The following is a 15,608-nucleotide window of genomic DNA, read 5'->3' as shown; positions in this document are numbered from 1 at the left end:
CAAGAGGTAACACGTCTACCTAGGAAGCAAGAGAATTTGAGCGCACTGGTTCAAATCCCACAGTAGCCAGTATTTTCTCCCTCTCCGCTAGACCTTGAGTGGTGGTCTGGACGCTAGTCATTCGGATGAGACAATAAACTGAGGTCACGAGTTCAGCATGCACTAAGCACACATAAAAGAACCCACAGCATCAAAAGGGTTGTCCCTCACAAATTCTGTAGAAAAATCCACTTTGACAGGAAAACAAATGAAGTTGCAGGCAGGACAAAAATCAAAAATACAAAAAAATAGGTGGTGCTCTGTTTGTAGTGACGCGCTCTCCGTGGGGAGAGGTGCCCGAATTTCACACAGAGAAATCTGTTGTGACAAAAAGAGTAATACAATACAATACAATACAATACAATACTGATAGATCTCGGCAAACTGCAGATGATCTACTCTAGTGGGTGGTGTCATAGCAACTTAACACTGATAGACCTCAGCACACTGCTGGCATTGGAACTGTGACTAAGCCCAAGCCCTGTACAATGCTGTGTATACGGAATCCAGGTTCAGCTGAACCTAATCTACCCATTTACACATTCCCAGCTCACCATCACCCACCATACATTCACATCAACTCATATCCCTCTCAGTATCCCTGCTCACTCCACCCACCCCCCCCACTCCACCCACCCAAAAAGTTTTATTCGCCCATCTTTCATGTTTGTTTGACCCATGCACTCATCTTTCAATCTCTTCTATCCACCCACCCACCAGTCTCATCATCCATCAATCCAAATAAAAGTGGCAATCTTCTTACTTAAATATCTTTTTTTTTTTTAACCAATATGTGCCCCACCCACCCCAATTCTATCTGTGAGAAAGAAAGCCAAGTAGCAGTCTGTTTATACATCTGTTGACGCATTTTCACACATGTTCTAACTGCACCCTCTTAAGCCACATCCATCCACTTATACCACTGGTTAGTTGTGTTTTACTTATGAGTCACAACAGATTTTTCTATGTGAAATTTGGTCTGCTCTTCTCAAGAAGAGTTTATCACCCTAATCTGGACCATTTCTTTTCTGTCTATATATTTCTTTGCAATGAAACATCATTTAATGATGCATATAAATTATACCAAAACAGAAAATACTCTGCTCATATGGTGGCATGTCATCACTGATTTTATGGTTCATTTTCATTGTTCAGTTGTTTATTTTTTGTTATGCAAAGGAGAGAGATGTTAGTTACATGAGCAACTGGATCCAGGTTGCTGTGTATCAGGGTTATTTTCCCTTGATGTCAATAGCAATGATCAGATCTGGACGATCACAAATGCTGCTGTCTCCTTGTATTATTTGTAAGAACTATCACCACATGTATCACACACAACACACACACACACACGTGTGCGCGCACATGCATACACACACAGCTATCTGATATTCAGAGTGTATTTTCTGCAGAAGTTTGCAAGGGACAACTTTATTTTTTCCCTTTCTTCCTGTTGGCTCTTTATGTGCCTTCTATGTATGCTGCATACTACATGGACCGTAGCTTATCATCTGATCCAAAACATCTTTAGATACCACCACAAAGTTTTTCAAGATAGGGGAGATAATCACAGTCCAGCACACTAACACCCCATCCAGCAGACCACTGCACACCACTTCAGGCATGGATGGATGGGTGGGTGGGGCTGTCTGAGCTCATGAAAGTTAGTCTGGCAGGTACCCTGGAGGTGGACATCAGGCTAGGGGATAGTGGACATGGATAAATGATAGAAATTTATATGTACAGATGAGTGGGTGCAAAACTGACTGGGTGATGATTGGGTGGATGATGACAGATGGGTGCTGGAGTAATTGGCACACAATTTGTGTGTGTGTGTGTGTGTGTGTGTGTGTGTGTGTGTGAAGCTGCAAATAAGGGACGGTAATACATGAGAGACGTCTGGTGGAGCGCAATATATGTCCATGCATGCAGCCTCTGCGATATCATGTCATCTTTATTTTAAGATTGCTGCACTAGAGTTTAGAGGTTATAACTTATCCCCTCATCCAGACACACACACACACACACACACATGCAATTTATTTTGAAATATTCAACAATGTGATATGTTCAATATATTGATCAAAGGAGTCTGAACCTTTGACACCTTAATAATAACAAGAGCAACGACGACAACAACAACAACAACGATAATAATGATGATGATAATAATAATAATAACAATAATAATAATACTAAATAATAATAATAATAATACTTTATTGTAAATTCATTTTACAAGAACTTTGGCACTGTTAAAAACATAATCATGATATACTTATTTATTGATTTGTTTGTTTGTTTGTTTATTAGAACAAATAGCGTATATGGATTTGTCCAATCGCGGTAACATCTCCTTGAGAAACTGAAACTGTCAACAATTGAACAAATAAAAAGATTTGACAGAAACCAAAATTTTCCATTCTGTCGATTTTAAGGCAATATATATATATATATATATATATATATATATATATATATATATATATATACACCAAGTGTGTCTTTAGCAACTTCAGTTTATAGATGATGTTTCTATTTCTTTGTTCATTTCTTCAGTGACCGACATTGTTCACAGTGCGCTCCCTTAAAAATTTTGTGTCCGAAAGATCTGAAGAGTCACATAGGAAAAATGGCGGGTAGTGGGGGCAAGCCCAAGACGAACAGAAAATCGACGTCAGAAGGACTTGACGACAATGATATCATTGAGAAATTACCTCCCAGACTTGTTTCCTATTTGATGCCCTTTCAGCGAGAAGGGGTTTTATTTGCCGTGAGGAAAGGTGGCAGGTAAATGTTGGCCTGTTGCATGTGTGTCATCGCAACCCACCCTCCAAGCTGAGTCGGGCACAAAAAGAAATGCAGTGCAAAAATAGTTCAAAGCTGTTCGTTTCAGAAATAAAATGTTGATAACCAAAGGCCCTGTCCCCCGACCCACATACTGCCACAGTCACATGCATCCGTGAACCTCCGATTTTTTCTCCTCAATTTTCTCGACTCTTCAAAACCAAGCTGTTCTGACCTACTCAATAACACGTTATGCCCAGTGCTCTGCTACACAACGCTTGTCAAATCGGCTGACATGGACACAGTGATATTGATAATGATTTTTTAAAAGAATGTTTATACTGCCATATTACGCGGTATTTAAACTGATACACCTTTTGAACCACTCCATCGAACATTTTTAATCAAAGTTCTGAATAAAATTGGAATAGCCATGATCAAGGAAGAAGGTACACAAACCAGAAACTCGAGTAAGAAAGATTTTTTTTTTTTCTTTCATTGTGTGTGCGTGCATGTGTTCAGACCTGATGTGCTAACAGTAAAACACAGCCCACAACTTGAACTAAAAAAGTACCATTATTCAGGGTAACTGAAAATTAATGAAAAGTCATGGTAGTAACCACACAATGTATGACTTAAGTAATTATGAATAGATGCATGGCCTGTGGTTCAAGGTAACTGAATTTCTGAAATGAAACAAACAAAAGTTCATGAGTACATCAAACGTGCAGCATCATGTAGGAGGCTTGTGACTGTCTTCTTCAGCAATAGCCATACTCTTTAAGTTGTCTTCACATTTTGTATCATGTTAACATAATGGTAAAATCTTCCCAATTCACAGATGGCAACAAAACTGATTGCTTGGTGAATGCTGCTAATCCAATATGATATCCAGAAAAAAGAATTTCTTGATGCACCAAACACATGCTGTAGTTCATGGAACTATGGGGGATTATCAGATGGTCTGAAGCTGTGACAGACTGTCAGGGTGGAAGCTAGTTTCAAGATTCTGAAAGAGAATGTAAGTGCCACACTTGGAACAACAAAACTTTTCATTGTTAAAGAATTTTATATGCATTATCAATTATAATGACTTTGTTATTAGATACTTACTTTATGATTTTAGTGGGTTTTATCTTTGATATATCAATTTTGCATCTGTTTCAGGTGTTTGATTGCTGATGAGGTGAGCATGTTATTTCTCCTGGGTGTGAGTGGGTACATTTTTAATGATTATTAAGCACTTCATTATTATACTTGATTGCTTCACTCACTTTCATTCAGCATAGAAATTCCTATTACATTATGTTTTATGTCTTGTACATCATACAAGAGTTCTGATTAAGAACAAATCCCAGAGTAGTGTTTAATGATTCTTGTTTGTTTTTTACCATTCAGCCATTTTGGTATAATTATATCTGGATTCAAGGGCAGTCTTTCTGTTTCATAGTAACATAAAATAAGTATATGAAGTGCTATGATGATACAGTATATTGAGATGGTTAAGTGATATTATTATACATCAGTGCATTATTTGAAAAGGAATGGTATGAGACAGCTAGAAAATGTTTAGATTCTGTTCATCTTTTTGATTTTATCCCACTGCTTTGTATCACCAGTCAAGATAGCAGCACAAAAGAATTAAAGCAAGAATGGTTGTTTCCCCTGTAAGGATGCTGGATGTAATGTTACTTTCAGTCACAAACAATATTTTTGCATCCAGGAAATTCTTTGTTAGGACTGTCCTCTTGTCAGTCTTTTATTTTTCCTGTCTCCATTACCCCCCACTCGCCCTCTTTTTTTTTCTGTGTCTCATCATCTGCAGTGTTCTGTTCCGGTGGTGTTCCTCTCATGCCACTCATCCCGAGTCCACCATGCACTGCACAGCCATGTTGAGATTCATCTGCGACATTACCAGCGACAGCAGTCCACAGGAGCTGTCAGTGTTATGTTATCATGAGTCTGCACAACAGAAGAGATCCAGCACTGCAGCTGAGTCACTTTGGTGGTTTTCAACAGTGCCTGTTCTGAATCAGCATTTGCAGGACACCACCTGCTAAACCCCATAATGATGGCAGTAATTGCTTAGTTGTGGAGCCAGACTCAGTGAGCAGCTCCTTTGGAGTGAAGACCACCATGTTACTTCAGTGACATTCACCCAGCACTGACACCAAAGACTTTGACACACACAAGCTCACCACAGGCATGCGAGCAGAGAGGAAATCAAGACCACAGGCATGAAAGTCCATTTTTGATATTGAAGATGGATTAAGAAGATGATGATGCTGCTGTAGAGGTCCATTTACCTTTTGGACTGTGTAACAGTGCTGTACTCTACACTTCCTTCCATACTGTGTATCCCGGCATCAGCAAGCTTGGGGAATATGTGTTGGGTCAGGAAATTTCAGGAACACTCACAAAGACGCATCTGTGAAGTGGATGACCCATAATTGATTGTGTGGTCCCTGTCTTCCCATTTAAGCCCATAGCACACTCAACTTTGGGAAGAAGCTAGCCACAGGCCAAGAAAAAATTCCCACATCTATTAGGGCTTGAAAACACACTGTCCTAGTTGTTAGTCTGCAGCACCAGCCATGGTGGCTGGTCCCTGTTCTTTCTTTTATTTTTTTATTAATCTGGAAATGATAGTGGAACAGCTGAATCTATCACTATCACTGTATCAGTCATAGCTATTGGTATATATAGCCTATCAGTGATGACTGATGTAACTAATTATCACATGTTTATGCTTATTACTTTATACCTGAACAAAATTCTGTATTGGTCTTGCATTTTGTTTTGAAGACGTTTTTCAGACGTTTTCATCCCAGTGTGACCTGCAGATTTGACAGAAAACTTAAAATACTCTTTAAAGATAAAAGATAGATAAATAATTAATAAATGAATTGATATTTTTATTTGATTCAGTTTGCACAGGTCAGCATAAAGTATGAGAATCTATAGCTTGTTAAGTATTTGGTAATAATAATTAGTATGTAGCTAATGTTGCTCAATAGATACTGCATGATACTGATGATAAATTGAAGTGATCTTGGCTATACATGTATGCATTCTTTGTCACTGTCTCTGTACATACTCTTTGCACAGATGGGCCTGGGCAAGACACTGCAAGCCATTGCTGTGGCTTCTTACTTTCAATCTGAGTGGCCTCTTCTAATTGTTGTGCCGTCATCTCTTCGCTATGCCTGGATAGAAGAGCTGGAGAAGTGGCTACCTGACATCCTGCCCCATGACATCAATCTTATCCAAGGAGGTTTTGATACAAGGTAAATTGTCTTTTGACAATTTTTCCCTTTCTGCAAGAAGCTTGAAGGTCTGATTTTTTTTGCTTGAAAAGTTGTGTGTGTGTGTGTGTGTGTGTGTGTGTGTGTGTGTGTGAGAGAGAGAGAGAGAGAGAGAGAGCTCTTTCAATTTATTACACTTAGATAAGTTAGAATGCAATTTAATTATGAAATGTTAATTTTCATGTTTGATGTTTGAATATATTGGTATATCATTGTGGCTTCCCATCGGTCTTCCCGAATCGTTGTGTCAAGAAGACATGATGTATTTCTCTTTGATTAGTGCTTAACATTAAAATAAAACTTGAAGACTCTTATATATGTTTTGCTAGGTGTGGCAATTAGGACTGAATACACAGAGACCACAGAGAAAGATGTCAGTGCTTTGCAAGTTCATTGATTTGTGTTACTGGTTTCACATCACATCAGGTTAACAACAGCAAAAAGGTCCCATTTTTGACTTTTGAAGATGCCTGTACTGTAGTCCCTTTTCTCTGGAATCCAAGAAGCAACACTGCACAGGTAGGAAAGCAGTGCTTCTGTGACAGCTTGCTATTGATAGCCATGCAGTTTTGTCAGTCGATAAGTATTTCTAGCCATCAACCCCAGGAAAAACATATATCTAATGTAGTGTTTGGGTGTCTGATTTTGGCACAGTGCCTTGGATTTATGTGATTACCAAACATTACGATTTAAGGCCTGGAAGTGTATTTTTTTCTGTTTATTCATTAATTTCATGTTCCGATATGTTTCACTCTGCAGCGGCATAGTGGATGCCAAAATCACTATTGTGACATATGGACTGCTGAGCTGTAAGTCCAGCGGTCCAGTGAAGGAGGCTTTGAAGGCGCGACAGTTCCAGATCGCCATCTGTGATGAGTCGCACTACTTCAAAAACTCCCGCACAGAGTGTTGCAAGACTGTCAGCCCTCTTCTGACGTCTGCCACAAGATGCATCCTGTTGTCAGGAACACCTGCTTTGGCCAAGCCCTCAGAGGTAGTAACTTTTGTATTTGTGAAAATAGTTTATCCTTTTTGATATTAGTAGTTATTGTGAAAACGATCTTCCTTTTTGGTATTGGTAGTTATTGTGAAAGTGTTCTCTCTTTTTTGGTTTTGGTAGTAATTGTGAAAATTTATCTTTTTGAGATGTGTTAAGATCATGCTGCACAAGCATTCTTATTTCATGAAAGTATTTTTCTATACTGGCTAGAGATAGATGCTTCCAGTTTTCTTTAATTATACTGATTTAGAGTGAAGAAAAGACAGAAAAAAAGATTTTCATAGTGGTAACGAATTAAATGCTTGAACTGCATGTTTGTGACGTGGACTTGAAATCATTTCTCTGTTTGTCGATGGGAGGTAGATTCAGTAAAACATACAAGATGGGCAGTAACATTAAACAAGGCATTAGCTGATTTTGTCTTTTACAGTTGTCTTTCACAGTGTTTAGAACCAAACAAATTTCTAAATGGTATTTTAGACACAGCTGTTGAGAAATCTTCAAAAACTAAAAAGAAAAAAAGAAAAGCAGAGTCAAAAGAAGGCACTAGTCAGGATGGCAAAGGGGAGGTAACCTACTTCCGGGAGGTTATCAGCCGTAGCCACTTTCATTTTCCCTGCATAGGCAGGTATTAGTTTGCACCGGACAGGAATGTCAGACCCCTGCTGGAGTCTGCACTAGTGGGTCACGGTAGGTATGCTAGATAAACGTAATTTTAGGAAGAAAATTTCCTTTCAGTACATTGCACAAGTGAGTGAGTGAGTTTTGATAGTTTCAGAATTTGTTGGTTGTATTTTTGATTATGTACTATTTATGATTGTGTGTGCTATGACTTGTGTGTGTGCTTTTGTGTATTGTAGGAGGGGGGGACGGGGGGGAATAATTTTTTTTATAAGTTTTGGTATCTTGTGTTCAATTTTTCCTTTTTGATATTTACATATTTGTTTGTAAATGCCTAGGGCTTATTTCAGGATTAGGCATAAATGCTCATAATAGCAATAATGATAATAATAATAATAAATGATAATAAGAAAGCTGTGAAAAAAGAAAAGGAAGTGCTGTGTGTCACTGTTAAGATTTTCTCAATTTTGCTTGTGATAAGTGATGCTTGAGTCAGCTGTTCATTTTTACCAGTTTCAGGATGAAAGTGTGCACAGATGTGAAGGTAATCTGTTGGACTTTGAACGTATTGAAGGCTGTCAGAGCACACTTTGTAAAATGTTATTTGACTAGGAGACCGCTGTCATTTAGGTTTCTTTTGTAATTTTTGGCAGCAACATCTCTCTCTCTCTCTCTCTCTCTCTTTTCTTTTTATTTCTTTGTTTTTTAACCATATTATCTGTACTATCAAATGTCAGTGACCACACATTTAACACCCGTAACTGAAACCAAGGGGATTGAACTTTGTGTATAGAAGATGTGGCATGTCACACACACACACACACACACACACACACACACACACACACACACACACAAATCCCCCAACTATATCTTGCTTGGAGTTGCACCTATGTCTCCTCCCTCCAGACATAGATATATGCTTTAAATTTGTAAGATTAAGTATGAGAAGGGAAGAAGTCACATGCTATTTCTCTCTACATTACCTTTAAATCAAACAGCCTCTTGTTCTCCTTACCTAATGTCATTCGATGATTGTGAAGTCTTTCAGGATGTTGTCCTGATCTCTGCTGTGGAAAAATTTCAGCTGTTCACACAGCTGGATGCTCTGCTGCCAGGCAAGTTTGGCAGTTTCTGGAGCTTCACCAAGAAGTACTGTGCTGCCCGCTGGGAGTTCTTTGGCAGGCGGCGTCAGTGGAGGGCAGAGTATGTGTTCTAAGTGTAAGATTTGCACATGATGGATTGGTGCTGTTTCCTTTCCCTTTGTTTCTTGATAGTATTCATGTTACGTACAGCTACATTAGAGTGTTGCTGATTGGAGCCACTATCCAGTTCACTGCACGTTATGGCTGAGGGAACATTTTCATTTGGGAGGGTAGGGGCAGTTAGGGGTGTTGCTTGTTACCTGGTTGTTTTATGGCTTTCAGTTTTGATTCTGATTTTTCCCGGCAAGGTTTATGGGAAGGGTCGTGGGGGGGTGTTCCACCAGTGCCGCGTGGTAGGCAATTGTCTGAATGGATTATTACATAAGTACCCTTTATATGTATATATACATATGTATAAAAAGATATATATTTAGATATAGATATATATATAGATTTAATTCTTTTTTCATTATGTATATATATATATATATATATATATATATATATATATATATATATATGTTGGGGTTTTTTGTTTGTTTTTGTTTGGTTTTTAAGTGGTGCAAGCAATCTGGATGAACTGCAGTCTCGGCTGACCTCTGTGATGATCCGACGGGAAAAGAACAGTGTTCTGAACCAGCTTCCACCGAAACAACGACAGAAAATTCTGTTTGCCCTGAAAGACTCTCAAACGAAAAAGGTAAGTTGCCCCAAAAGTTAAGTGATTGTCTGGCGCTGTTACACTCAAGTCTGCTCAAAGGGACAAGAGAAATCTTTTTATGTTTGCCAGTGTTTGTGTGTTGAGAAAATAGACAAATGTACCTTTACAGATGACTGGGATATAGGTTGTATGGATAAATTTCTGTTTGTTGAACAATGGTGTATGTTACTAGCATGGATGAGTGGGTTTTTACAAAAAAAACCACACACAAAAAAACCAGTTCTAATAATGAAGCTTACATACTAGAGTTACAGTCACATCAGTCTGTATTGGCATGATAAATAATAGAACATCTACGTAGCCCTTTTAAAACCTCTCAAAATGCTTTGCAATAACGCGTCAGTCTGACATAAAGCATACAAGAACACACATGCTTACATGCACCTTTGTGTGCACACATACACACACACATACACACATGCTTGGATGAATTAGATGTGCTTGAGTGATTTTGGTATTCCAGCAAGTGGGAATGTCCAAACATTTTGTGCGGGATTTAAGGCATATGATGTTTTCACATTTCTTTGTTTTAACATTGGTAAAGCAAGACTAATTCAGTGTGGGTTGTATGTTAATGATTGGTCTAACAAGAAATCAAAGTGTTATAAGTATGAGCTTGATAGGTTTGATATGGTCATTTTTTGTAAAAATGTACTAAATGAATGGGTGGCATGATTTTAAGGGCGTATAGTCCAGGGTGTATATAGTCCAAAAAATATTTAAATCCACTGTAAACAGTTAAATGTGATGGATTATAGATATCTCCTTATGTTCACTGTTACTATGAACTGCTGGAGATCTGTTTAATGAATTTTCTGTGACAAAGGAAATACTGTCCACATTTGAGGAGCTGAAGCCTCTTTTGAAGAGGAGTAAATCGTCGCTGGCAGCCAATCTGTTGGGAGGTGACCAGAACTCCGCCAGCATGGGACCTGAAGGAGTCAATTCCGGCCAGCAAACTGACACCAACATTCTGTCCCGTATTCAGCGCCTCTACAATCTCACTGGAGAAGCCAAAGTTTGTTGTTCGAATCTTACTTTTGGTTCAGAAAAAAAAAATCACTTGAATCTAGTTTATGCTGATTTACTGCCGCAGTATTTTCGTGTACACTTGCTTGATGTATTAACTCACTCAGAACGGCCAGTCCTCTCTTCTCCTCTACACAGACCCCTCGGATATTCAGTGGGTGTCTGAATGACCCAACCTTTAGCTTCCTGTCGTCAGAATTGTGGTATTCTTTGTCAACATTCACCTCTTCAGTATAAGAGCCTTCCGCTTGCAATATTTTGATGATGGTAACTGGGGTGAAACGCTGTTAACGTCGTCTCTTTCGCCGTTCGTATGGAGAGAGTTAAGGAGGGTGGGGTGGGATGGGTGGCTGGATTCACAGCAGTGTCGTGCAGAAATTCACATGAACCTTTTCTGAGTGTGTGTGACAAGAAAATGTGGTTGTTGTTTTTTTTCCAGTTTGTTCTCCTGTCTGATGAATGCCAGTATGAAGATTTTATTTGATTTTAAGTTTATTCACCATTGGTGATATTGATTCAGACTTTAAAAAAAAAATGAGTGAGGAAAGGAGTAGGGTTGGATTAGGTGTGTGTGCATATCAGAGAACAGTAACAATGTTAGCAATATCAGTTAACTACAAAAATCTATGTTTCAAATTAAAAAAAAAAAAAAAATGATACCCCAAATACTGATTGAAAATTTTTTTTTTAATATGTTGTTGATAAAAAAAAAAAACAGTTTGAGATTTCTCTTTGCCAGTGTGAATGTCAGATTATTGATGCAAAGCATTGAGAAAAAAAAAGGAGCATTTAAAAAGCATATGTAGCAACATGAAGAGACGAAAGTGTTGTATGGTGCAGGTAGGACCAGCCAGGGAGTACATCCAGATGCTGTGTGAGAACGCCAGCCTCAAGTTTCTGGTGTTTGCCTACCACCACACCATGATGGACGGCCTGCAGCAGACCCTGTGGGACAGGAAGATCAAGTTTGTGCGCATCGACGGCCAGACCAAAGCCTCCGACAGGCAGGTGAGTCACTCATACCTGTTGTACTTGCCCCTTTGGGCAGTCCCTCAGACAGCAGGTGAGTTACTCACATCACCTGATGTTATACTTGACCCTTTGGGCAGTCCCTCAGACAGCAGGTGAGTTACTCACATCACCTGATGTTATACTTGACCCTTTGGACAGTCAGACAGGTGAGTCACTCACATCACCTGATGTTATACTTGACCCTTTGGGCAGTCCCTCAGACAGCAGGTGAGTTTCTCACATCACCTGATGTTACACTTGACCCTTTGTGCAGTCCCTCAGACAGCAGGTGGGTTACTCACATCACCTGATGTTACACTTGACCCTTTGGGCAGTCCCTCAGACAGACAGGTGAGTTACTCACATCACCTGATGTTATACTTGACCCTTTGGGCAGTCCCTCAGACAGACAGGTGAGTTACTCACATCACCTGATGTTATACTTGACCCTTTGGACAGTCAGACAGGTGAGTTACTCACATCACCTGATGTTATACTTGACCCTTTGGACAGTCAGACAGGTGAGTTACTCACATCACCTGATGTTACACTTGACCCTTTGGACAGTCAGATAGCAGGTGAGTTATTGACATCACCTGATGTTATACTTGACCCTTTGGACAGTCAGACAGCAGGTGAGTTACTCACATCACCTGATGTTATACTTGACCCTTTGGGCAGTCAGATAGCAGGTGAGTTACTGACATCACCTGATGTTACACTTGACCCTTTGGACAGTCAGACAGGTGAGTCACTCACATCACCTGATGTTATACTTGACCCTTTGGACAGTCAGACAGCAGGTGAGTTACTCACATCACCTGATGTTATACTTGACCCTTTGGGCAGTCCCTCAGACAGACAGGTGAATTACTCACATTACCTGATGTTACACTTGACCCTTTGGACAGTCAGATAGCAGGTGAGTTACTCACATCACCTGATGTTATACTTGACCCTTTGGACAGTCAGATAGCAGGTGAGTTACTCACATCACCTGATGTTATACTTGACAGACTGGTCACCTAGATTCAGATCACCAAGAGAAATGGGCTCAACAGCTAAATGGTAAAAGCATCGGATTTTCATTTTTGGGGTCCTGGGTTCAATCCTGTTTTACTGTCTGGTGGGTTAAGTTTGGAGATTTGTGTGATCTTTCAGGATGAGCTCAATATTTTCAACCTGCTAGTACCTTACTTTCCTATGTGTGTGTACACACGTGAAAGATCAACTATGCATGTGTAAGATCCCTTAACGCTCGTCAATTTCCAATGGGTTACAGAAACATGACACCCAGATTGACATTCAGACATGGAAAATAAAGATAAGTACAGCTGGTTCCATTCTATTAAAAGCATATTCCAAGCTGAAGATTTTTCTGTTATAACAACAAGTGGCATCATACAATGCTTGCAGAGTTTAGATTAAGAACTCTTGGCTTTAATGCCGACAGAAAATGCTTTATGCCAGGTACGTTCACAGATTCTCTATGCCCTTTGTGTAAGTCTACAGGTGATGTTGAAATTCATTTTATGTTTGTTTATCAGTCTTACGATGATTTTAGAAATAAATGTGTGCATTTTTTTTTTTACGATACTGTGAAAAGAAAAGATCTCTTTAGCATGTTAAGCATCAGAAGATTATGAGGTAATAAGTGTGATGGCAAAATTTATATCAGAAGCTCTAAAGATTAGGCATAAAACATTACAGTTACAGACTACGTGGCTAGATAGATTTGACATTAACCTCTGTAAACACCTGACAGAACCTGTTTCATTGATGGATGAATGAACAGAGTTATTATCATGTGTTGGGTGGGCCTGTTGGTCGCTACAAGTTTTCTTCAAAGAAAGAACGTTTTTGTTTTGTTTCAACATTAACTTTCACCATATTCATTTATTTTTTCTGATGTATTGTTATGCAATGAAAATATACATTGACACATTCACCCATGTCATAAGGACCTTTAGCCAGTGACATTAACCCTTTCGCTGCCAGGAAAATAAGATTTAAGTGAAATCTATTTGCCAGGGTTTTTTCACAAAAAATGGGTATAAATTTTCAAAAAATTCTGTGCTCTTTGTTACTGGAGAAAGACCCATAAAAGTATATATTTTCTGAAAGGTAAATGAATAAAGAATACAAAACACATGTTGTTTTCCCATTTTATATATATTTTAGTGACATGCTGTTGTTTTGAAATCAGTGTTTTGTTTTTTGTCACATTTTCAACTTGTTCATTACAATCATTAGTCAGGTAATTTGCACTAAAATATATTTTCTGGACAAATGGATAATACCTGCACACACAAATTATACTAGAACAACCACAATTAAAAAAAAAAAGAAAAGAAAAAAGAGACATACACAATACATTGTGACCTCTCCAAGTGATAATATGGATGTGGGGCCACACCCCCTCAGTCTCCACTCCCCTCCTTTTCACCCCTCTCACACATGGTCACTTCATCCAGTTCTCATCAGACTGCATTGGCTGAGTGCCAAGAATATCGCCCACACTGTGTCCTGCTAATAATTCGGTCATCATGTCATCATGCGACAAAAAACAGCAAATGATGTCAGCTTTTTTTGTGTTTGTGTGTGTGGTCTCTGTCCCTTGGTGTTGGAACCTTTAACTATCGCCGCTGCCTGATGTTTCTGTTCTGCATAATGTCACTCCTCAGGCTATCAACCCTGTGTGTGCGTATGTTCACGCCCACGCGCCTGCACACAAATGCATGCGCTTAACTCACTTAGTACGGCCAGTTCTCTCTTCTCCTCTACACAGACCCCTCGGATGTCCAGTGAGTGTCTGAATGACCCAACCTTTAGCTTCCGTTGTCAGAATTGTGGTATTCTTTGTCAACATTCACCTCTTCAGTATAAGAGCCTCCTGCTTGGAATATTTTGATGATGGTAACTGGGGTGAAACGCTGTTAACATCGTCTCTTTCGCCGTTCATATGGAGAGAGTTAATCATGAGTTGAACAAATGGAAGAGGGGGGAGGGGCTGTTATGTCAAAATGATAACAAAATCAATATGTGTTGAGTGTTTAGTATGCCCCATCCGTAACTGTCTCTCTCTTTCGCTCTCTTTCTCTGCCCTCTCTCCAACACTAATACCACGCACACACACATACACATGCGCATGTGCACACTTTTCACTCTCTCTGCATTCTCTCACTCTGACACCAGATACACACACACACACACACACACACACACACACACACACACACACACACACACACACCTTCAATCACTGATATGTGTGACGGGACATTAAACAAACACACACACACACACACACACACACACACACGTGTATGCGTGCATACAATCACACGCATATGCCGATCTTTCCCACTCACACACATATCAGGTCTGTCCATCTCTCTCTCTCTTTTTCTCTCTCTCTCTCACCCACCCCCACCCTCGCCATCCCACCTCTCCATCTCTTTGGAATGGGGAAATGGAATGGGAAGTGTTTGAAGACAGTGATTTCAAAGTGTATTTGTTTTTTGTTGTTTTTTCTTTGCAGTTGTATGTGCAGCAGTTTCAGAGTGACAAGGAAACTCGCGTGGCCATTCTGAGCATTCTGGCTGCAGGAGTGGTGAGAAAAATATCTTTTGTTTTTAAGTCTGCTTGTGTGAATGTCATTGTATTGCATACAGGAGAGAAGTCATCACATGTGAGTTTTCAGTAAGAAAATACTATGCCTTATTGCTTTCTCCTAAAACATCAGTATGGCCTTCTTCATAAACACCAGTAGCACAGTGAGTTGGTTTATACTGTAAGACTCAGACTTTGTAGGAAAACAGTGCTTATTGATTTTCTTGGTGTTTTAACATGAATGCTTTTTTTTCTTTCTTTCTTTCTTTCGTTTTTTTTTTTTTTTTTTTTTTGTAAAACGATCTGGACCATCTTTTCACCTGTGAGTGCATGCTGAC

At 39.3% G+C, this 15,608-nt stretch overlaps 1 protein-coding gene across 1 annotated transcript in view; it reads left to right on the top strand.

Moving 5' to 3' along the window:
- The first annotated feature begins 2,702 nt into the window (after positions 1 to 2,702).
- The window catches only part of LOC143281731 (DNA annealing helicase and endonuclease ZRANB3-like), a 30,339-nt gene continuing 17,433 nt past the window's right edge, over positions 2,703 to 15,608 (top strand). The window contains exons 1-9 of the mRNA XM_076587007.1: positions 2,703 to 2,829; positions 3,994 to 4,012; positions 5,935 to 6,113; positions 6,891 to 7,125; positions 8,840 to 8,958; positions 9,456 to 9,597; positions 10,445 to 10,636; positions 11,488 to 11,655; positions 15,200 to 15,271. Of these exons, the coding sequence (XP_076443122.1) occupies positions 2,780 to 2,829; positions 3,994 to 4,012; positions 5,935 to 6,113; positions 6,891 to 7,125; positions 8,840 to 8,958; positions 9,456 to 9,597; positions 10,445 to 10,636; positions 11,488 to 11,655; positions 15,200 to 15,271 (1,176 nt within the window). The 5' untranslated portion in view covers positions 2,703 to 2,779. The remainder of the gene's footprint in view (positions 2,830 to 3,993; positions 4,013 to 5,934; positions 6,114 to 6,890; positions 7,126 to 8,839; positions 8,959 to 9,455; positions 9,598 to 10,444; positions 10,637 to 11,487; positions 11,656 to 15,199; positions 15,272 to 15,608) is intronic.

The sequence above is a fragment of the Babylonia areolata genome, chromosome 4 (assembly GCF_041734735.1).
Source record: "Babylonia areolata isolate BAREFJ2019XMU chromosome 4, ASM4173473v1, whole genome shotgun sequence".
Lineage (NCBI taxonomy): Eukaryota > Metazoa > Mollusca > Gastropoda > Neogastropoda > Buccinidae > Babylonia > Babylonia areolata.
The sequence above is the reverse complement of the archived record's forward strand: the minus strand, read 5'-3'. Positions and strand labels throughout refer to the sequence as shown.